Source organism: Furipterus horrens, unplaced genomic scaffold, assembly GCF_987537825.1.
Source record: "Furipterus horrens unplaced genomic scaffold, mFurHor1.1.pri manual_scaffold_3, whole genome shotgun sequence".
Taxonomy (NCBI): domain Eukaryota; kingdom Metazoa; phylum Chordata; class Mammalia; order Chiroptera; family Furipteridae; genus Furipterus; species Furipterus horrens.
This window is the reverse complement of record NW_028327173.1, coordinates 204,467,627-204,490,321: the sequence shown is the minus strand read 5'-3', so window position 1 is coordinate 204,490,321 and position 22,695 is coordinate 204,467,627. Positions and strand designations below refer to the sequence as shown.

The window sequence follows — 22,695 nt, the reverse complement described above, 5'->3', positions numbered from 1 at the left end:
ATAGGCCTCCAATTTAATAGAGTTCATCATCACAACCTTCAATTCATAAAATTTTATTCTTTCTCATAAAACTATTATATTAAGTGGGAAACTAAATGCGCTTTAATTTGTGGGCGATAATATTTTTCAAATAAGTGAATTCCCAAAGCCAAGGGGAAAATGCCTTTGTCAGATCAAATGACGCTGGCTCAATGGAAACTTATGATAGGATATCAATAAACGGCGATCCCAACCAGCTGGGGCTGCCTCACAAAAAGGCCACACATTTCTTTCCCGTGTTCTTGGCACAACTCAGTCAAAGAGCCTTCTGGTCCTAATGCTGATACTGACAGCTGCATGACCGTAGACAAGTCACCTAACCTCTGGCCCTCAGTTTCCTCACCTGCAAAATGGGAATAATAACAACACCTATCTCGTGGGGAGGAGAGCTAAGAGAAGTAACAATGTACACAAAGTGCTTAGTACCCAGTAGATGCCCAATTACTGAGGGCTCTTGTGGTTTCTCCTGAATAGCACTCATAAGAGGCTCCTGCTGCTCCTATCAGAAGAAGGGACTAGCCAGCCTCTAACCAACACCACCTCAGCCATCTTCCAAAGGGTTCAACTTTCAAAAAAAAACATAGCTTAGTACTATTCCATCGAGTCCCAACCATCCTTCATTCTTCTTAAGAGCATGACTGTCAAAACACCCAGTCCGCCCAATATACATATTTGCAAATTAATTCTATGAAAGTGGTATATGAAATGATTTGCATTGTCTAATTAATGTCAGAAGCCCTTCAATCCCAGCTCTCGGAAGAGTCTTGGTGGATAACCCTTCTTCTCTGAGCCAATCCAGTCTTCGTGTGGAAACGGAGGTGGGGAGGCTGCAACCGCTCAGCCCCACGTGACGCTCCCTGGGAACAGGTTTGCTGAAAACACCCTGATGTCAGGCAGAAGGATGGGCTTGCAAAGAGATGGTGTACAGTGGAGACGGGACGCCCTCGGCTGAGGACCAAGTTTTGGCTCCCAGGGTCTTGCAGGGCTTGCTTCCGAGGGATTGGCTGAAGGGAAAAGCCAATGAGTCTGAGGAGCTGTACCCTGGTGTGGTCTTCATGAGGCGGCGGCAGCCTTTCCTGGAGGTCCGTGGGCTCTGGCACGGTCTCCCGAGCACCAGCACAGTCCTCCACGTGTGTGAGCTTCCCACCAGCCCCGGGAATGGACAGACAGCTCCATTTTACAGGTAAGGAAACAAGAGGTCCAGAGAGTGTAACGGCTTGTCCAAGGTCACCCAACTAGGAAGAGGCTCGCCCACGGTGAACAGTCGTGGAATCCATGCACTGGCGGACTGTGTGGCTCACCCCACACTGGGGCATCTCGGAATGTTCTGTTCACACGCTGACCCCAACAGGACACCACGAGGGAAGGAAAACTGAGTCCATTCCTTGGCCCTTCGCCAAGCTACTAATTAGTACTGGCCAATCTGGATCAGGTACAATTTGCGGGACCTCTCTGCCCTCTGCTGCTGTCGGGGCTGTCACCTGGGACGGGGGTGGGGTGTCATAGCAGGAGTCAGTGTCAGCAGTGGTTAAGGGCACAGTCCTGGGGCCAGCTGGCCTGGGGTCCCATTCCAGCTCTGCCTCCGACTAGCCAAGTGACCTTGGGCAAGCAGCTTTACTTCTCTGGGCGTTAACATGAGCATAAAAATAACAACTGGTAATGCTCACTGAGTGCCCCCCACGTGCCAGGCACTGCTCAAAGCCCTTTCCTTGCATTCTTCGATTTCATCATCTTAACAACCGTACGAGGTAGAATGTGTCATCGTCCCCATTTTACAGATGAGGAAACACTAATAATGAAATTTCCAAAAACCCTGAGGTGGAAGGAAAAATATATCCATGCAAGGGTTCAGCGCAGGGCTCCTTGGTGGCCGTCAGCTAGACCAGGGCTCAGCAGGCTTTCCCTGCCAAGGGCCATACGGCAAATAACGAGGCTTTCAGGGCACACAGCCTCGTCCCAGCTCTTCAACGCTGCCATGGCGGCACGGAAGCAGCCACGCACCATCTGTAAATGGCGGGTTGGGCTGTGTTCCAATGTAACTTTACAGAAACACACGGTGGTTGCCTGTGCGCTGCAGTGTGCTGACCCCTGACCGAGGTGAATGGCTTCTCCTGCTTCTTGGGGCCAGTCCAGCTCAACATCTATCTGTCCCCTTTTCCTGACGTTTTCCGTCCAAGTGTCTGAGCCACACTTGCTGGAGAGACTGACATAATGAGGTACCAAAGATGAGGACACAGGGAAATAGGGGTGCAGTGCAGGCCAAGGGCCTTGCTGGTCTCCATCAGCCAGCGAAGCGGCAGCATCCCAGCAGGAACAGCATTTGAGTCAGGTTGGCAGGAAAACGGGTGACAGTTTTCAGAAGCAGGGAGGGAGACTGGGTGGAACCAAGACCCCAAGTTGTCACTGCCGTTCAGGACAGGTCTGGACAGCAGGAAGCATTAGACAGGGGGCCCATCAGGAGGGCTAAGTGAAGGGCTCATCTGCAGCCCCCCAGGGGATGCAAGTACAAAGGGAAACTGAGGCAGAAGTCCACCCAAAGAACTAGGGGAAGGAGACGAGGTGCGTGAACAAGCTGCGGACGGCTCTGGACCTTGTCCGCTGGTAGGATGGGGCCGTGATGGGGCTCCTGGCTCCCGCAGCCAGCCGGGGAGGTCAGGGGGCGTGAAGAGCAGGCCTACTGTCGAGTCTGGGTGGGGAAGTCTGTTAAATCCCCACGGGGAAAGCAGCCGGGGCCTCCCCCACCACCTGCTTCTATAACCCCCTCTAAGGGTCCCAGCACAAAAAGAGAATGTCCCCGCGCAGCTGTAGCTGAGCCCGCCAGGTAGCTCCAGGGACCTGTTGCTTAATCAGATCCATTTAGTGCAACAGACGTTAATTAAACCCATACTACAGGCCAAACCCTGGGACACAGACGGGGCGTCCCCTGAAATCGGTCACAGCTTACAAGTGAGATAACTATATGCGTAACTTTCTATAATACAGGAGAAAATGTTCACAGAAGCAGAACCACGCACAGCTGGAAGAGAATTCTGACTGTGGGAAGGCCTGGCAGAAGAGTTTGTTAGTACATAAGAACGATCATTTCTAGACTCTCGATTTGGAGATCTATTGGCTCCCTGCAAGTTTTCGTAAGAATGAAGATCTGCCCCGTCTTTCTAAAACTCATGTGAAACACCCAGACATTCAAGGACTTCTTTTCCCCTGAGAAGCATGAAGGTATCAGGCTTCCCAGAAGAAAGAAGCAGCCTCTTAATAACCAACATGGGAAAAAAAAAAAGGGGGGGAATTGTCTCATGCCCTTAAAGTCCTCCCGAGAGAGCAGACTTCAAATAAATGAGTACTTCTCTCAACAAAAGGTCTGAAAGAAAGTCCTTAATAATGGCACTTTAGTTTGAAGGGAAGTCAGAAGTTTTAAAAATTTAGAAGAAATGGTTATTAGGAACTAAACTCTAGCTCTATAAACTGATTTTAAAAAACCCCAGGCTCACAAAGATAATAAAAAATGCATTTAATAGCATGTCCATATACAGCTTAAATGTATATTAAGTCTTCTTTGAGTCAGTGCATTACAAGGAGAGAAAAGAGAAATATCATTGGTGAATGCACAGTCAAATGCTAAGTGTAAGAGCTGAGAAGTCCTGGTGTTCTCACACTATGAAAATTCCGTCTTAGGAAACGTAACTCCGGGGGCGCTGTGCCAAGCGTGGGGAATCGTCTGGTCCAGTATGCGGTCTACAGTTGTAAATTGAATTGTATACAAGGATTAACAAAAGAATAAAATTTATTATTCACAAAACTAAAGTGGTTATCAGAAAGCTTACAAGAAAGTACAGCCTAGAACTAAGGAGTTGAAAAACTAGTCTTAGAAATAATAACACATACTGGACAGTTTTGGAAAATGATACTATAAAAGAAAGAAAACAGTTGGCACAGGTTAACCACCTAATTTCTAAGTGCACTTTGTAATGGTCCTTGCAAGCTGCCACTTTTCCCAGGATAATGACAAAAAGCTTCAGTCAAGTGTCACTGGCTTATGGTGACGGATTTTTTTATTGCATTGCCAAGAGTGGATTTTAAGAAAAAACACTACAAAGGTTTCAAAAACCCTATTTATTCTCTATCATCAAAAATAGCAACAGGGGGACTTATACAACTTTTCTGTGAGTACCCACCAGTCTATTTTTTTTTTTCTTAAAAAAAATAGAAGTTAGTTAAAGAAAAATGATTTGGTCTTTAAAAAATAATGTAAGGAAACACTTAATCAGATAGCCCAAGGAGTCATCAGAAATATGTGTAGCAAGAAAGCTCCGTTGTTGGCCCTCTCCGGCCTTCGCACGTCTTTTTACTAAACTAGAAAGAGAATACAGTACCAATATGTTCCCCAACCTGCTTGGATCACATTGTTTTGTTTTTTAAACCCATTATTGCTAAACCAGAGTGTTGACACTGAGAGCCGAGGAGTCCGCTCATAGAGGATAAAACTGAGAGGCTGCCTCTGAAGACTGGATCTCCACCTGGGCCATTTTGAACTGGGTGCACTGCAGCCACTTGCGGAGGGCCGCCAGGCTAGCGCCGCCCGGGCCCGAGCCCGCCAGTGTCCGCAGGCTGTGGTGGTTGACGTTGTTCTGAATGGCCTGGAGACGAAGCTGCAGTCCGGCGGATAAGTGCTGTTAAGAAAGGGCAAGACATTTCATTTAGTGTCTCTCTTCCTCATGTTCACAGTCACCCCAGGGAGTGCCAGCCTGGACATCTGCAGGCAGGACTTACACCTTGCTCAAGGGCCATGTGGCTTGAAGAAGGCCAGCTCTCAAACTTGGCAGCACTCAGCACATGGGACGTGGGCAGGTACCATGTTTCTAGAGTTAGCCTGGCCTGAATCCATCCAACTCATGCCATTCCTATCTTGACTCATTCATTGCAACAGGAACTTAACGGGGACACCAAATGTGTCCCCTGGGAGCTGTTTACCATAGGAGTCTGGTGTGGCAGTGACGTGGCCGGGCTTGGCTGCCAGGCTCCCTGGGTTCAAATCCTGGCTCCTCTGTGAACAACTCTGGGAACAAACTTTTTCAGTCTGTCTTTGGATTTTCTCGTGGGCAAAGTGGGGACAGGACCACGCTAACTTCATGAGGTTTTCATGAGGATAAATGCGTTTGATAGAGGGTTTAGAACAGAACTTAGCACACGGTAAGTGCTCGCTACAGCTTTGTCATGATTATAATCTCTCTGTTCTCATGTTAATGCGCATGAAGAAGCTAGGTTTGTAAGTCTTTCTTATTCTTCCCAGTTTTCACCAAGGTCCCTTGGCCTCCTCTTGGCAGCCCATCCAATGTCAAATTGCCCAGATTATCATCAAGCAGCGGGAGGGGCAGCCTGGAATGCCTTGGGGTGGAAGTACAAGCAGTATTCACAACAAAAACCATACTGCCATGAGGTTCACCCACCAGCGGCCACGATCAGGACCAGCAGCATGATTAGGACCCTGAGCCTGCAGTCACTGTTGGCGGTTTGATGTCTGGGTACCTTGACGTCACCCCCTCTTCCTTCCACTAGCATCCCTCCCCAACTCTGAGAAGAAATCCAGCAAGAAGGCTTCCGCCTTCTCCCCTGCCCCAGCCCTGCTCCCTGCGCTCAGTTCTGGATGGAGCGTGTGGCTACCTTTGCCATCTTAATGCCAAGCCCCAATAACTACACTTACTGGTCAGGGAACATGTCTGGCCCTATAATAATCATGCATCATTCAAGGCAGAGACCGGCAGTGGGAAAGGCATTCAGTCAGGGTCTTCACTTCCCGGCGTGGGGCGCTGTCCCAGCTACCCTTCCTTCTGGCCCTCGGTTTCCTCATATGAAAATTGTTCAATGCTAGCCTTTCTAAATAGCATTCTTCCCACCCCCAGATGTCCATTTCAGCGACCAGGACATGGCCCTGGACAAATTTGGGACCAGACCCGCGGGTACCCTCTGAAGGCAGAGCTGCTTTTCAGCCTGCATTCTAGTTCATTAAGTGAGCCTCGAGGGCCTCTGGGACTGCACCCCACCCCACCCCACCTTCATCCTCATCAGCGGTGTCTCCTGCTGTCACCTCGGCCGCGGGTCTCTCACCTGGCCCACGAGGCCTGCTGCACTATCAGCCTTGACTGAGCCCAGGAGCAAGAAGAACTCATCCTCCACAGCACGTGGAGCACAAGCGAGCCCCGTGAACGTTACGCCATTCTCTGGAGGGAACCGAGCCGTGTCCGCCAGGGCGACTTACCTTGATGTTTGACTGAATCATTGGCAGCCACATAGGTATCAGCTGTGGGAGAAACACAGAAGCCTCGTTATCCCTGCTCTCCCTTCTCCCACGTGAGCTTCCATGATGGGAGGGAGAGCTGGGCACACTGAATCCCTTTGACGTCGCAAAAGGATGCAGGCCCCTGCTGCGGAGTTACCCGTTATCGGAAAAGCGTCTTTCCGTGGCCAAACCCCGCTGAGCTGGTGGCATTTGGAGGTTAATAAGCACCCCCTGGGGGCCTGAAACACACACTTTAAAGTAAATGACTGATTGTCTCTTGAAAGCTACCAAGTGCGGGAAATTAAATGTGTATTTATTTAATTAAACCCTCGCTTTCTTGAAATAGGATTTCCTCCACAGATCTTTAGAACCGAGTCTCTGAGTAGCGTGGCAACTGTCTGTCTGTAGTCATTAGGAAAATATCACTGGGAAGCAGCTGAAATGGCTCAGTGATGGAAAAAGACAAGCCCCGAGTTTCCTGGCTGTGACGTGGAAGGTGAGACCCACAAAGAGTGAGACCCACCAAGAGTGAGTGGGGCCGGGGTTTAAGCAGGGGCATGCGCATGCAGGTGGTGGTGGGGGAGGAAGTCTCTTGCAGTGTGGACAGCTGGGGGGCCTCGCCATGCTGCCACCCCTGATTCAGCCTTCGCCCCTGTGCGGGATCCGTCCCAGGAGGGCAAGGCAGCTGCACCCGATGCTTCCGCAGAGGCTCTCCTCTACTTTGCTATCCCAGGGACAGAACCCAGCGTTTCTAAAAGCGTAGTCTTACAGAAGTCAAGCTTGGTGGGATTTAAATGGGGAGGGGGGGCCCGGGACCAGTAACTCAGGGAATGCCAGTTTCTTCATTTTAGCACTGCTCAGATCTTTAATATGTTAATATGCATCTTATCATTTCCCCCAATGTTCCCTCGAACAGACTGAACTGTGTCCCCTCAAATAGATGTTGTAATCCTTACCCACACAGCCGGCGATGTGGCCTTATTTGGAAATGGGGTCACGGCAGATGGAATTAGCTAAGATGAGGTTGTTCTAGAGTAGGGTGGGCCCCTGACCCCATAGGACTGGTGTCCTTATAAAAGGGGACGTTTGGACAGAGACAGGCACTCAGGAGAACACCCCGAGATGAAGGCAGACATCCGTGAGCCACGGAAGCCACAATCCCAGCAAACCGCCAGGAGCTCCGCCTCAGAAGGAACCAACTCTGCTGATGCCTTGACCTTGGACTTCTGGCCTCCAGGACTGTGAGACAAGTCTGTCATTTAAGCCACCCTAGTTGTCAGAGCAGCACTAGCAAAATAAGACAAGGGCACCCCGGGAAGCAAAGCCAGAGGCGCGAGTCTGCGGAGAGGTGGGGGCGGTCGGGTTCACGTGACACTGAAGGGGTGGTTCTTGGGAGCGGGGCCCTGAAACACAAGTTCAGAAGAGCAGAGGTGAGGCCTCTCCGCATCCACCCAGATGCTCTGGGAGGCCACACGAGAGATCGGATTTTAATCCAAATTCAGTCCAGCTTCTGAGAGGGGAGCCCTCCCCGCGAGCAGACTGTGCTCCAGAAGGACGACTGTGGCCGCAGCCTGCAGACAGCACTGCGCGAGGACAGGAGGCGGGAGGCGGGGCCAGGTAAGACCAGGGAGGCAAGGGGACGGAGAAGGGGACCGCCTGCAGCGATAACCTGTGGGGGTCTGAGGACCGGTTTGCTCTTCGGAGTGAGGACGAAGTCAAAAGAAAAAGCTGAGGTTTCCAGCCTTGGCAAACTGGGGGACAGCGATGCATTGAACACAATGAGAGAAGCAGGAAAAGAGATTTGGGGGTGGGGCATAGTGATAAATGACCTTTCTCTTTGCTAGCCATGGCCATAGACTGCCAGCCTCATTTAATTCATCAAAAATTTAAAAAAATAGCCCTGGCTGCTGTGGCTCAGTGGCTTGAGTGTCGGCCTGCAAACCAAGTGTCACTGGTTCGATTCCCAGTCAGGGCACATGACTAGGTTGCACGCCAGATCCCCAGCTGGGGGCGCATGAGAGGCAACCGCACAGTGATGTTTCTCTCCCTCTCTTTCTCCTTTCCCCCTCTCTAAAAACAGATAAATAAAATAAAAATAAAAATAAAGTAACCTTGTTAAAAAATAAATTTTTAAAAAATTTAAAAAATAATAATAAACCTAGTGAAGTCATAAATTACATTTCTCTCTCTGCTTCTGTTCCCAAGGCTAAAGCTAGCTGTTGGTCAGCTTTCAACATCCTATGATGTGTGTGATTTGCTAACCTGACTTCCAGTGATGTTTATTCCGAAACACAGTGTTTATCTTGCAGCCAGTTAATATTCGGTTTCTAACATAAATATCGTGTTTAGAAATGGAGTCTGGTGTGTTCCAAAGGATGTAAGTGGACTAAAATTTACAATATCAGAAAATGATACCCTGTCCCAACCTCCCCCGCCTCCAACGCTCATAACAAACTACAGGGTTGCAAAGGTTGGTGCCAGATAAGGCTGTGCTCTCCGACATCCTGAACTGGAAAAAGTAAGCTAGTCTGGCTACTTCCTCCGTGATGTCTGCACCGCAAGACCCAAACCCTGTGGGTCCTAATGTCTGCAGAGTTTATGGACTCTTGACCTATTTGATATGGAAGCAGGCCCTCTGCCTCTTTATATTTGGAAAATAACTGAATTAACCTCTTGTTTAAAATCCTGAGGGACCAGGGAAGGTAGGGGCGGGGGAGCATGAGTACTCAGACCCTGGTGGACACCCTTCCCAACACTGTCCTGTATGAGGCAATCAAGGGGAATGGTGAGGTTGGTTTTAGAAGGGTTTTCATTATTCCCCCATTGATGTAACGTGCGACCATATGATTCTAAAATATACCTACAGGGGATCTTAGCTTTGTGATTTACAAATCACATGACTAAAGGATTCAGGTTAAATCTCATTGTTATTGATAGCATTAGATAATCCAGCAGCTGCCCTATTTCAGGAATGCTAATTTGACTTATTGAATAACATTCATTTCAGTTCCCTTTTGATAGTGGCTCCTACAAAACTGTCAGTAAGAATTAGATGTAATTTAGTTTAGGCTCTGTAATGTTGTAATAAAGTTGGTTGGGTTTGTTTTCTTTTCTTTCACCAGAAACAATATCTGAAAAACTAAAGGACAGTTGAAAAAAAGAGGTTGTTTTTCACCAAAACAAAAGTGATCCCTTTTCTCTGGTCTTGATTTATGCTCTAGGATACATGGAAGACACCCTGCTTGGTTAGATATGTTGATTTTACTCCATGCTTTTTCTAGCCCTCAAAATAAAAATAAGCTGTGAAATGCTCTCTTTCAGTAAAGATGGAATAACAAAGGCCAGATTTACTCTTCTGCCGGAAACACGGGGAAGTCCAGGTGGAGTACATGAAACAATGGTTTTCAGACACTGAACATCAGCAGTGCTGGATCGGGACGACTGGGGCAGGGGAAACAGCAAGGGGAGCCCTACAGTTCACTGAGCTCCCTGCCTAGGGGGCTGGTTTCAGGCAGCTGCACGGGGAGGAGGGACCCAGGCAGAGCCTGGCAGTCTTCCTGCGTGCGGGAGTTAGAGCCAGGTGTCCGGGGAGGCCAAAGTGGCACGAGTTTGTAAAGCAGAGGACTGGGGAGAAGGGCGCTGAGGACAAACACTGAAGATCTGTAAAGGTTCCCCTTCAGGCTTCGGCTGAATGCTGATCGGTGCACACTCAGGACAGAACTACCCAACGCTGAAGAAAACACTCAAAACTATTAGCGGGAAAACTCCCTGCTGACCACATGGGGCCAGCAATAGTTTGTGTTTCTAGTAGTTAAGAATGGAACATCTTGTAACTCACAGAGCACGAAGCAGAGTGCTTGGGATGTTACCTCAGTGGTGAAGAAGTATTAACCCTAGACAAAATGCTGCCCGGATCCCACCTAACAAAGCTTAAAAGCAAGTCTCAAAAGGATAAAACTGTTTTTAAGTAATTAAACCATGTCACAGAATACAGTTCCAGAATATAAGAATGCAAAAATATCTATCACCCAAGAAAGTAAAATTCAAAATGTCAAGAATTCAATAAAAAAAATTACCAGGCATGCAAAGAGGCAGAAAAATGTGATCCATAATGAGAATAAAAGTCAAGCAATTAGAAAAGACCCAAAAATAACACAATAATTTGCACACAAGGACAGTAAAACAGTTCTAACTATATTCAGTATAGTCAAAAAGGTAAAGGAAATATTGACTATGCTGAGTAGAGGTATAGAAGAAAATAGAGAAATATGACTAATACTTTTCCATATATATAATGAAAACTATAAATTCACAGATTTAAGAAGCTCAACAAACCCAAGCACAAGAAACATGAATAAAACTACACCAAGGTGTTTCATTATCAAATGGTTTAACAATAGTAAAGAGAAAGATCTTAAAAGCAGCCAGAGAAAAAAACATATTACAGACAGAAGGAAAAACAGGTAAGAATAATACAGACTTCTTGTCAGAAACAATGTTAAGGAAGAAGACAGTGGAGAAGCAACATCTTTAAAGTATGAGAGAAAAAAATGCAAGCCTAGAATTCAATACCCAGCAAAAATGTCCTTCAAACTGAAGGCAAAGTAAAGACTGAGGATTAACCACCAGGAAACCTGCATAAGAACTAGTAAAGGAAGTCATCTGGGCAGAAAGAAGATGAAAATTTAGCTCTGTATAAGGAATGAAGAACAATGGCAATGGCCGTGGAAACACGGCAATAATAACAAATATAAATAAATATTTAAAAATTTTTCAATCTCTTTAGGAGATGACTTTAAATTTAATAATAGTGTATGGTTTGGTATATAACACATGTCAAAGTAAAGTGTATGGCAGTAATATCACAAAGCCAGGAGGTGAGAAATGAATGTTTGCTTATACTACACATGAAGTAGTATATTACTTGAATGTAGATTGTGATAAGTAAAATATGCATATAATGAACTCTAAATCAACGACTAAAACAATAACAACTAAGACATCTAACTAATTAGGTAACTAAAACACACACTTCTAAATAACCCATGCATCCAAAATGAAACCCCAAGGGAAATTAGAAAGCATTTGGGACGGAATGGAAATGAGAACACGTCAAACTCTAGAGGAACACAGCCCAGGCAGCGCGGTGGAAACTTAGCACGAGACACTGATGACCGGCAGAACTAACTATGCTGAACAACTTCATGCCAATAAAATTGACTATTTTGAAGAAATCGACAAATTCTTTGAAAGACACATACTCCCAAAGATCACTCAAGAATGGACAGATAAACAGCCCTATATATATATTAAAGAAGTTGAATACGTAGTTTAAAAGCTTCCTGCAAAGAAAATTTCAAGCCCAGGAAGGTCCACTGGTGACTTCTGTTTAAGGGAAAAATAATAAATACCACATACACAGAAACTTTTGTAGAAGCCAGAGAAGGAAGGAATACTTCCCAAGACGTGGAGGAACTAGAATGCTCACATACTGCTGCTGTGATCGTAACGGGGCACAACCACTTTAGAAAACAGTGTGCTGACTTCTTTACATTATACGCCTATCATACAACCTAGATATCCCGCCTAGTTATTACCTAACATACATGAAAGCATGTACCTATACAAAGACTTGTACCTGAAGAGGCACGGCAGCTTTATTTGTAATAGGCCAAAACTGGAAACAATCCAGATATCCGTTAACCAATGAAAGAATAAAGAAAATGTGGTACTCCATATGATGTAATACTATTCAGAAATAAAAAGAAATGACCTACTGATACATGCAAGAACATGGATTAATCTCAAGGTAATCTGAGTGAAAGGAGGTAGAAGAATAATGTATATACTGTATGAATCCATTTATAGAAAATTCTAGAATATGCAAACTAACCTATATTGACAGATGCAGATGAGGAGTAGTTGCCTGGGGACGAGAAGGTGGAACACCGGGAATGGTGGGAAGTCGGATTATAAATGGGTATGAGAAAACTTTAGGAGGTGGTGGATATGTTCGTTATCTTGATTGTGGCAATGGTTTCACAGGTATAATATATGTTAAGACCTGTCAAACTGTACACTTTAATTATGTATAGTTTCCTAAATGTAAATTACACTTCAATAAAGCTGTGAACAATAAAGTCATGTATGACCATCCAAGTGCCAGCCATGTAGTTTCTCTCATAGTGCTGACTTTTGCTACTATCATTCAAACCAACTACCGCACAGTGTTCTGGTAACAGTCAAGTTTTCCCTGAAAATGAGCTACTCTTCTCCAGCATTATGTGCATTAACGTGGCAGGTGTTCTTTATTAAAGAAGGGAGTTAACCGAGGAGCGAAACAGCAAGTTATAAGACTCCAGATTGATGCTCTCTGGTAAGGTGGCCGAGGCAAAAGAATAGGAAAGTCTGAGAGAAAGAAGGAAGTCCTACGAGAAGAGGAAATACAAAGAACCAGTGAGCCTCAGAGGTGGAATGACCAGAAGGGAAGAAAAAGGGAATAAGGAGCTAAAGTGAGCGAAAAACCAAGTTCTCCTTTGCGCTTACATTTTTATCCCAGTAGTTTGTTTCTGATGCCACCGGAGTGAGGACAGGGGCCTAGATTACTTTGATACACTGTCCAATGGTTTAGAATAGTAATATTAGAAACTAAATTAATTTACCTTAGAGAAAAGTACCAGCTAACAAGTCAAACAATCACAGACTATTTTCTTTGGTTTTCTGGATACCTCGGCGGCAGGTGAGGTGAGGCACCTCCAACCAGTTTACGTTACTATACGGTCATTTTCGGATCAGCGAGCCCTAGTAACATTTCAGCTGCTTGTGTGGCAAGCGATCATGGTCTGATATATTTAACCCAGTTGGAGTTGCTCACAGTGGTGAAGCAAGAGAAAAAAAATAACATGATAACCATTTTAGTGAAGGGTTGTCATATGAGCCTGAATCCTCCAACCCCAGCTCTGAATGTTAAAATTGAATCACTTTTATTTTCCTCTTCAGAATATACATTCAAATAAATCCACATTTGTTTTTAGCAGCAAGAAATGGTCTATAAAAATCATGAGTCTCCTACCTTGATAAAAATTGTTGAATTGCATTCTTGCAAGGCCTCCATCAAACTGATCACGTGGAGACACACCATTTCTACCATCTGCAATGAGAAACGTGAAAATCAATTCCACCTTGCGAACTGGCTGCAGCCACAGAGAACCCGCGCCCCGCGCCTGTGAGTTCTGTCTGCACAATGGCCAGCGGGGACCACAGGGGCTGGTGTTTATTCACCTCTGAAGCTTTCATCGAAAACTGAATTTTCAAAGCTCCAGAGGTTTTCCAATCATTAAGCCTTCCTCATCTATCTCAGGGCTGCCAAGGGAATTCAGGTATTGATCTCGCTAATCTGCACCGCATTGTGCTTCACCCCAGAGGGTCAAGGGCCTCCACTTCCGTCACTTCCAGCCCCAGAACGTCGGGCTTCGGTCCTTTTCTCTATCCTCATCCTTCCTCCAGCTCCATCACCCGAAGCGGCTGTTTCCTTTATTGCATGTCTATCTGTCTTTGGGTCTTTGGTCTCCATGAAAAAGGCAGCTGTGCTTCCGACAGTTCAAAAGTATAGCAGCAATGATACATCCCTTGTCGAAAATTCCCGAGGTGGGACTTCAAACACTCCAGGGGGATTTTGCCAGACTGGCTTACTTCGTTGGAAGAAGGTTTCAGAATAAAATTAATTCAAATTCACTTACGACATCACTTATATAAAATTCACTTGTAACATTTGAGTATCAAAAGAGCTTGGAAAGAGCGGTATTAATGGCATCAAAAAACGAATGACAATGGGGGGAAACGGAATCTCTAACTTAAGTCAGAGGTCCCCATTTCATCATCTGTAAAATAACGGAATAGCGTTTCAACTCCAGGTTCTTCTTCAGTCCCAGACTCTCTGATCCAATAAATGTAATTATCCTCACAGCAGTCAGAGCTGTGTGTACACCCTAAAATTTTCATATAAATGTCCTTCAAGTTGCACTAAAACATCTTTCTCCATACTGAATGGCCTTATAACATCTGCTTCTCTAAAGAAAAGAGCTTCACTAAAGGAAATATGTACTCCCCTTGCCAGTTTCTGGAATGCCTCTTGCGGGTGGTGCAGGGTGGGTTTTGGAGTATGCTGGGATCATGATTACAGGGTTCTTCTGCCCCTTGCCCCTTGCAGACTTGAAATCGACAGTAGCCAACGCCCTGGCTGCTACGTTCCCAACTCAGAGTCCTGTTCCAAAGCTGTGGCCTGAACTAAAGGACTCCCTTGTAAATTCCTTCCGTACACCCTCCAACCTTGACCCCATGCGGACTAGTCCAAGCATGTTCAATGAAGTGGGCTCCTGCTGACCATATCCCAGATATTCCCCGGTAAGGTCTGGGGCAGCCCCGCCCTTGGTGAGCCATCTACATTCAGCTGAAACTGGACTTGAAAGCTGGGGAGCACAGGTCCTCTGGGGTACCTCAAAGGGTGAGGTTCTTTTCCAGTTTTGAGCCCCGAGTGGAATGAGCACCTGTGGTTGGGCTGCTTTTAAAACATCACAAAAAGTTGACCTAATTGGCTAGGTATTTTCCAAAAATAATAGGAATCTCCCTCCTAATTCTCTGAACTTATGGCACCAAGTCAGCTGTGAAAGGTAGAAGTTTCACATACATTTCCTTTGACCCAACGCAGAGAAAACAAAAGTTGTTTCTATTCCATTGACTTGTTTGCTTGAGTTTTCCTCAAAATTCTTATGCGAGTAGACCATCCAGTTTATAATATAAAAATTCATCAATCCATTTCTATAACGTTACAACTAAGGTCTTGAAAACAGACAATGGGAGGACAGGACGCGGTTTACACGTTTTGAGACTCCATCCGAGAGGGAACACTGCTCTGGGGACTCACCACTTTGTTGTGGGCCATGAGCTGAAGGATGCTGGGTGTCACCCGACTCCAGAACTCAAGAGCTGTCAGGATCGCTGTGAAGCTGAACTCGTTCTGACTTTGGATACTGGTAGCTACGGCACTTTGTTCGCAATACACGGTCCAGAGCTGAGCAAAGATAAATGCATGGAAGAGGGAACACATGTGCAGCACGGAGGTCTGAGGAGGAACAGAAGGAAGAGCGGTTAGCTCCTGGGGGGCGGGCTGCTCCCGGAGCCCTCCCCGCATGGCTTCGGCCTGCCGAGGGGCGCAGCCAATCGGAGGCTGGAGGAGTTAGCTCCGGTCACAACTCATGATTCACCGCCTTAAAACGGGCCGCTCTTTGCTCAGCCAGTGGGAATGTGCTCGGAGAACAAAGCATCTTTTCAAAGAGAAGACACCTTAGTTTGCAGAATAAATCTACCCACCCCCTCGCCCTTTAATGAAACTGACATTCTCATCCCTCAACTAGATGAGGAAGAATATCATTCCACCATTTTAGGGCGTTTCCTCATCCGCGACATGGGGATAATAGTGCCCTCCTCAAAGAGTTGTAGTTAGGAGTAAATGAGGTAATATATATAAGTGCCCAGCACTTAATAATTACACTATTAGTGCCCTGGCTGGTGTGGCTCAGTGGACTGAGTGCTGGCCTGCAAACCAAGGGGTCGCTGGTTCGATTCCCAGTCAGGGCACATGCCTGGGTTGCGGGCCAGGTCCCCAGGTGGGGGCGTGCGAGAGGCAACCACGCATTGATGTTTCTCTCCCTCTCTTGCTCCCTCCCTTCCCCTCTCTCTAGAAATAAATAAAATAAAATATTTTTAAAAATAATTATCCTACTAGTAATAGTACTAACAGTAGCAGCAGCAGCAGCAAGGAGAGTTATTTTCCTGCTGGCGGTAAACGCTGATTGCGCGAGCACCTACAATTCCCCAGGCGTCGTGCCGGGTGCTTTTCATAGATCACCTCCATACTTCTCACACCCTCCCCTCACCCACTTTACAGAATAAGCACCAGAACTCAGGGAGGCTAACTTTTTCAAAGTCACAAAATTACAAAGTATCGTTAAGAATCAAATACAGATCTGGGTTGAAATATTAGAAACTGGTTGCCTAGTTTCCCCTGCAAACATCATTCAGGTCATTTGGATGGGCGCTCTGTTTTATCAGACTCAGCTTGTCCTGGCCCAAACCCCCCAGGACCCTCCGGAATTTGCCTGAGCCCTGCGAAGGGGCCTTAGCTCCTTGGAGCTAATTAGTACCAATGTGTCCAGTTTGCTTGTGCTGGTTCATGATGGACTCCTGCCTTGGGTTTACTTTATTTCCTGAAGCACATCATCTGTCTCTACAATTTACAAAGTTCTTCTGCACAGGTGATTCTAATGTGTGCTTTAGTGGGTCCCCAACTGGCCTTCATTTCATTTTGTATCTTCATACATCCCTAGAGATTTGAGTCGCAAGGGTAGTGCATGAAGAATTAGATAGAGCATAAATTTTCCTCCACTTCATCTGTGGGTCTAAAAAACTGGTCACAGAATTTTTAATAATATTTTTAGCCTCTTATTCCTCTTCATTATTTTGAGACAGAAGTGGCTAGGAAGCTCACTCTTGCTTGCCTCCATAATTTGTCTTCATAAAAATAAATGAAAAACAATTTAGGGGGAAGAAAAGAGAGTCTGAGAATTTAAACAACTTTAAATAAGGCATTAGCACAAAGTTGCTTTTCTAATATCCACAGGGGGGCCAGTGATAAGATGCCTTTGCTTCTCAGAGGAAACATAATTGGCTGATAAGGGTTTCCATTAGCAGTTTCCATGCATATGGTCTTAATCTTGCCGAAATCACTTACCTTTGATTGCTCTGGAAATCCAATCAGGATAACAATTAGATGGTCTGCAATGTGGGAACCTGCATCCAGAGGTATGGGCAGGCAGGGAGCCGAGGCATTTGGGCACACTGCGTTATGCGTGAGGGACCCCAGGAGCAGCCAGGACAGCAGACGGATGTGGGAGACACACTCGATAAATTCTTTAGGTCTATCAGAGAGGAAGGAAGCATTAAAGGTGATTTTATGTTCTCTGCTTCGTTGGGTGCTCCACAAACGCTTGTTGATGGACGGGATTAAAAGTGTGGTCTTGTGGGCAACTACATAAAACACCAAGGCGACAGAATGCCAACAAAACGGTGCGTTTTGTTCTTTCTCACTCTGACCCTGGATCTAAGCTTCTTGAGCAAAGAGCAGCCTTTGGTGACACACAGGATTAAATGCCATTCTTCCACAAACCCAGCTGCCTTTCTGATGACCTTCTCTTTCCAATCTCTTTCCCTCCCTCTCAAGAGACGGTTTGACATCCCCGCCAGGGGGGAAGGAACAGAGGAGAAGATCCAACACAGAGACACCCATTGCCCCGCTCTCTGGTGGTTTTCCCCTCCTGCCCCCTGCACGCCCCACTCTAAGCCTGTCCTCTAGCCAGGAAGTTAACCACGCAAAACGGCAGGCCCGCCCCTGCTCTGAGCTCCCAAATAAACTACCCACGGGCCCCCCTCTGCTTAGCCTCCCCTAGAGGCAGGATCGGGGGCTCACACTCCTTGCACTCCATTTTGTCTCTGCTGCCGATCCTGTTCGGCTACAATCGAAGCTCATGGAAGACAGAAGCTATGTAAGAGCACATCTTTATTTCATGAGTTGAAATTAAGAGTTAAAGTGGTAAAGCTCCAAGTCTTCATCGTCCCTCAGGATGACTGAGGTTTTTGTGTGAGGGCAGGTTTCTTTCACTGGCAGCGGGTCACAAGGTGCTCAAGCTCAAAAATGCTGCCAGGTCACCGAGTAGGTATGCAGATGGGTCTCGATCCCCATCTTCCCAACCAACCATATTGCACCCCCATAAATCTTCAGTGCACCCATTTGCTCTCGCTGAGTCCCCCGGAAGTGCAGGGTGCTTCCTATCTAATTGAGCCTCGTTGCTGGACCGCGATGAGGTCATGGCCTTACCCTTGTTGCATTGCAGAAGGCGGGTGATAGAGCCAAGGCAGATAGCGAGTCACAGCTTTGTTATCCCTGTGGTTGCCCCGGGAGATCTCCATGGCTGCGATCTGAGCCAGCCCGACTTTGAGGTGCCCACCGAAGGTATCTTCATGCAGAGGCTGGGAACAAGCCTTCATGTGGTTCTACAAAACCAAGTGGAGTTTTGTGACTTTGGCAGAGTACCTGGAGCTATTCTAAGCCGCTCACTAAAATGGGCAGGTTGTCATTTCCTCCCCTTCCGTCACCATTCCCAATATACAACCCGTTGGAACTTCAGTGGCTCCCCACTGTCCTTGGGGTAAAGGAGACAAAGTTCCTCTGCATAACCTAAAAAGCCCGGAGAGATCCCGCTGCAGCGGGTCCCTCCCTCTACTGGCCTTCGCTCCTGCCGCTCTTGCTGCCTGAACGACGGCACCTGTCTCTCTTCACCCAGTTAACTCTACTCCTTGTTTGGATTTTAGTGTAAAAGTGTCACTTCCTCCAGGAAGCCTCCTCCCTATTAGAAGCCCCTATGCCGCTGTCTACCCCTTCTTCACAGCCATGGTGAAAGTCACAACTTTACTTTAGTCTGTATAAAATTGTCATTACAGTTGCCCTCCACTGCCAGACTCTAAATTAAATGAGGGCAGCTACCGGATTTATTTTTGTTCATCATTGCACCCTAAATGCGTACAACAGTGCCAGGTACATTATCGGTGCTCAATATAAATTTGTTGAATTAATTTAGAAAGACTTCTTTGCTCAGTGTGGCTTAGTGAGCAGGAGGAGGCCTGAACTGGGAGTTGAGGCCTAGGTGACAATTAGTCTCACGGCCACAGATAAGCCACTTGCCACTTTCTCATCTGTTTGTCAAGTCAGAGGTGGACTGTGTCAGAGGCCTGAACCTTTCGATCATCAAGGATTTGTCTTATTATTTTTGTCTTTACTTTGAAAGTGGCTACATAAAACAAGCTAAAAATGCGTAGGTAACAACTCTTCCCTCTTCTTTGTACATCGAAGGCATTTAAGCACAAGTGATTGGATTCAACAATCAGTAACCAGTGTAAGACCAAATGCTAGGGGGGCTTCCTTAGAAATGATGGGTTTGGAGAGCATGAGAAATCATCACTTTCGTTTCTGATTCTACTTTCCACTAGGCGGTGCACGCCTATCCCTGTCCCAAGAAATGCTTAGCTCATCTGAGCAGAGTCTGGTCACTGAGCTGGGTGATGAACGGGCCATAATTTCAGCTGATGAGCTTCTGGCGTGTGGCTAGATCCTGCTTATCAGAGAGCAACCATTTAGTGCCAGATTGCAGTCCGGCTGCTGGCTGGGCCCTGTTTAGATTCTCTTCTGCCCTCTGTCCAGGGCCTTCCTCAAATCTCTCCGACTATCAGTCTTTGAGTAGACTCGTGGCAGGGGAGGTGACTTGCATCAGCACTCCATTCTACCCTGCAAAACCATCAATAGCTGAAACAGTGCACTGGGATTTTGCCCATTTGCAAATGGAAGCTTGTTCTATTGCTTGTCCTTAATTATTTTCTTGAAGACAGGTTCAATGCAGATAAAACCATAAACAGCTTACATCTGTATAATGTGTTACAGTTTTTACAAAAGTCTCTTCCCAGGCATTATTTCACATCAAACCCTGTAACCGTCAGCAGAGGTAGGTATTATTAGACTTGTTTTGTGAATGAGGAAACTGAGGCTCTAGGTAGTTAAATGAGCCTCTGCGGCGTCGGGAAAAGCCAATGCCTTGGGAGTCATTCCAGTCTTAGGTCAGCCCTGACTCCCCACTTACCAGCAGTGCAAGCCTGGACAAGTTACTGCACCGTCTCAGGCCTCAGTTCCTATGTTTGTAAAATGGGGATAAGGCCTCAGTAGGGGCACTGTGAGAACTGAATAAATGGCAGAAGTAGAGCCACGCATGTACCGATGCCATGGGAACGTCCTTGCCCCTCCTTGCAGAGGCAGAACTCAGTTCTTCAGACCCCCCAGACGCGAGCTCATCCACGTAACACTATTTCCACCTGGTCTGCTGAACTCTCCAAACATGCCCCTGTCTGTGAGCCTGAGGGACGGGCCGACGCAAGCGCCCTTACCTTCAGCTTGGTCAGCGTGTGCATGTCCGCCATGAAGTCCAGCACCTCGCCGATGGACTGCCGCACGCACTCCATGGCCGCCGTCCCGCACTGAAACACAAGGGCACGGCTGGGCACGCGCTCTGCGTCACGCTCGGCCTTGGTCTCGGCGCGACGGCCCTGCCTGCCTCGCTCTGACTTCGTGCTGTGTGCTAAGGAGTTGTTTCATTTTCTGGGTGTCTGACTCACTGCATTGCTCTCAGCACAGTCTGTGATCATCTGCCCAGGGTGGGGACAGAATTTGATACAAGGTTGTGGTGCAGAGCAAAGAAAAGCCGATGCGAGACATGCTTTTTCCCACAGGGCCACCTCATGGGCTTTTGTTTGGTTGTTTTTCAACCAGTTGGGACGCAAAGGTTTCACCTACGTAAAGCCATCACTATCAGCCTTTGTGACTTGAGCCACCCTACAACAAGTGACATTTTATCACTCGTCTTAGAGACACATGAAATATGTGACACCAAATTCCACCACTAGAATCTTGACTCTCTATTAAAAAAAAAAAAAGTATATAAACAAATATTGTGTTTGCCAGAAGAGTCGGAAATTTTTATAGTCAAGACGAGTCCCTTAGAAGGTCACTCGTACACGGTAGGTACACTGTGTGTCCCTGCAGCGTCCTTGCTGGGGATAAGTAAGTAAACAAAGCGGTCATTTTCCTGAGATGCCAGCAGCATGTTTGGGAGGTTTTAAAGGAAAACATGGCATTATTATACGTCAGGTTACTCAACGGCATAAGCCTGCCCCCCCCAGCGCAGTCTGGGGAATGCTGGGTTATAAGCAAAGCGAAGAAAAGCGAAGAGCCCGGCTGCTCCATCGAAGCCGCCCGAGAGCACCCCACGCAGCAGGCCGCGCCTCATGTGGATCCAAAGCAGGCTGTCCTTGCAGCCATCCAAAAACTACGCGAAGGCCTTTCCTAGCTTCCTTTAGGAAAATCTGGAACATTACATACTCAACCAGCTCGCCCCGTCAGAAATCGTTTTCCCATATTCTCGTCCACCGGCATGGCACTGAACTATATCACCTTCTGTCTCTTCCAGAATGTTACGCCTGTCAGCTCTCTGACAGGCTCACAGACAGCAGAATAAGGTCACTGGCAGTTCTGACAGAGTGTTTTCCAAGCATTTCATACGTTCTAAGCTTTTCTTCTTTTAATTTAAATCAAGTGAAGGAATTATAAAAGGTTATTGTGTTTCTGCTTTGGGAATATTAATCCTTTAACGCAAGAAAGGATTTCCCCCCTGATTTATTCCATTTTCTCTGACCTTTCACATGTCATGAGAATAGAGAATAGAAGCATGCACTCTGTTCTTGCATTTCTTCAAAAGGATTTGTTTTTCTCACAGGCAATATTTTGTAGCATTTCAAGTAGGCAAATGTCACAGAAAATAATTACTGAGAGCATTATTTAATATTTGTCCTTTAAGTTTAAATTGCAAAAAAGAGAGAGAGCAAAGAATTTACTATTACCCAGTTGCATTTGCTCTAGAGACCAGCAGCTACATCTAAGAAAAGCCTTAAAATACACTTTATAGTCAGAATAATCTCAGTGGGCCATGTTCGCTTATAAAACAAAGCATATAATTTCCAATCTTTTTTTTTAACTCTCCAAAACATAAGCATAGCCTTAGGTGTGTTATTAAAAAAAGAAAAAACCTAATGAGTCACGCTCCACCTGTTTCAGAAGGCCTATATTTATTTCAGCAGAAAAACTGATGATAAAGATGTTAAAAACATACTTTAACCCCAAAACACAAATTGAAGCAAATCATAATCCAATTCTCCCTCAAAACTTATGTTTGATTTTAAAGCTATATTGCTTAAATGATAACAGTAACATGTGCAATGTAAGACACTTGGAAAACACAAATTAATAAAAAGAAAAAGGAAAACCACCACGACCCGAACTCCTGCCCTCCACCTGTGAGACAGCCCCCCAGGAATCTAGCCACGCCCCTCTTAGCCACTGCTCCGTGGCACATGCCCATGAGGGGAGGCTCTGCAGCCATTCAGCTCTGGGGGAAATGCTCATGACGCATGAACCTCAGTGGCACTTGTATTATGGTTTCAACTGTGTTTAAACAAATGCACAGGAGAAGAGAAAGAAAGTACATTCATATGTTAGCAATAAAACTTTCTCTGTGTTGAGTGATTATTTTTCTTCTCTCATAAAAATTCAACACATCAAAAAAATAAATAGAAGTTTTAAGAAGTGTTCAGAATGGACTATGGGAGGAGGGGTGGGCAGGGTGGGGGGAGAGCAATAAGGGAAAAAGTGGGACAACTGTAATGGAAAA

General features: G+C 46.3%; 1 protein-coding gene across 3 annotated transcripts in view; it reads right to left on the bottom strand.

Annotated features, from left to right (window-relative positions):
- Nucleotides 1–3,560: 3,560 nt before the first annotated feature.
- UNC79 (unc-79 subunit of NALCN channel complex) overlaps nucleotides 3,561–22,695 on the bottom strand; it is a 161,997-nt gene continuing 142,862 nt past the window's right edge. For all 3 annotated transcript variants that reach the window (XM_090272125.1, XM_090272127.1, XM_090272126.1), the window contains 7 exons: nucleotides 20,360–20,449; nucleotides 18,246–18,421; nucleotides 17,103–17,289; nucleotides 15,237–15,434; nucleotides 13,386–13,463; nucleotides 6,293–6,334; nucleotides 3,561–4,706 (listed from right to left, as the gene is read on the bottom strand). In XM_090272125.1, the coding sequence (XP_090128251.1) occupies nucleotides 4,506–4,706; nucleotides 6,293–6,334; nucleotides 13,386–13,463; nucleotides 15,237–15,434; nucleotides 17,103–17,289; nucleotides 18,246–18,421; nucleotides 20,360–20,449 (972 nt within the window). In that variant the 3' untranslated portion in view covers nucleotides 3,561–4,505. The remainder of the gene's footprint in view (nucleotides 4,707–6,292; nucleotides 6,335–13,385; nucleotides 13,464–15,236; nucleotides 15,435–17,102; nucleotides 17,290–18,245; nucleotides 18,422–20,359; nucleotides 20,450–22,695) is intronic.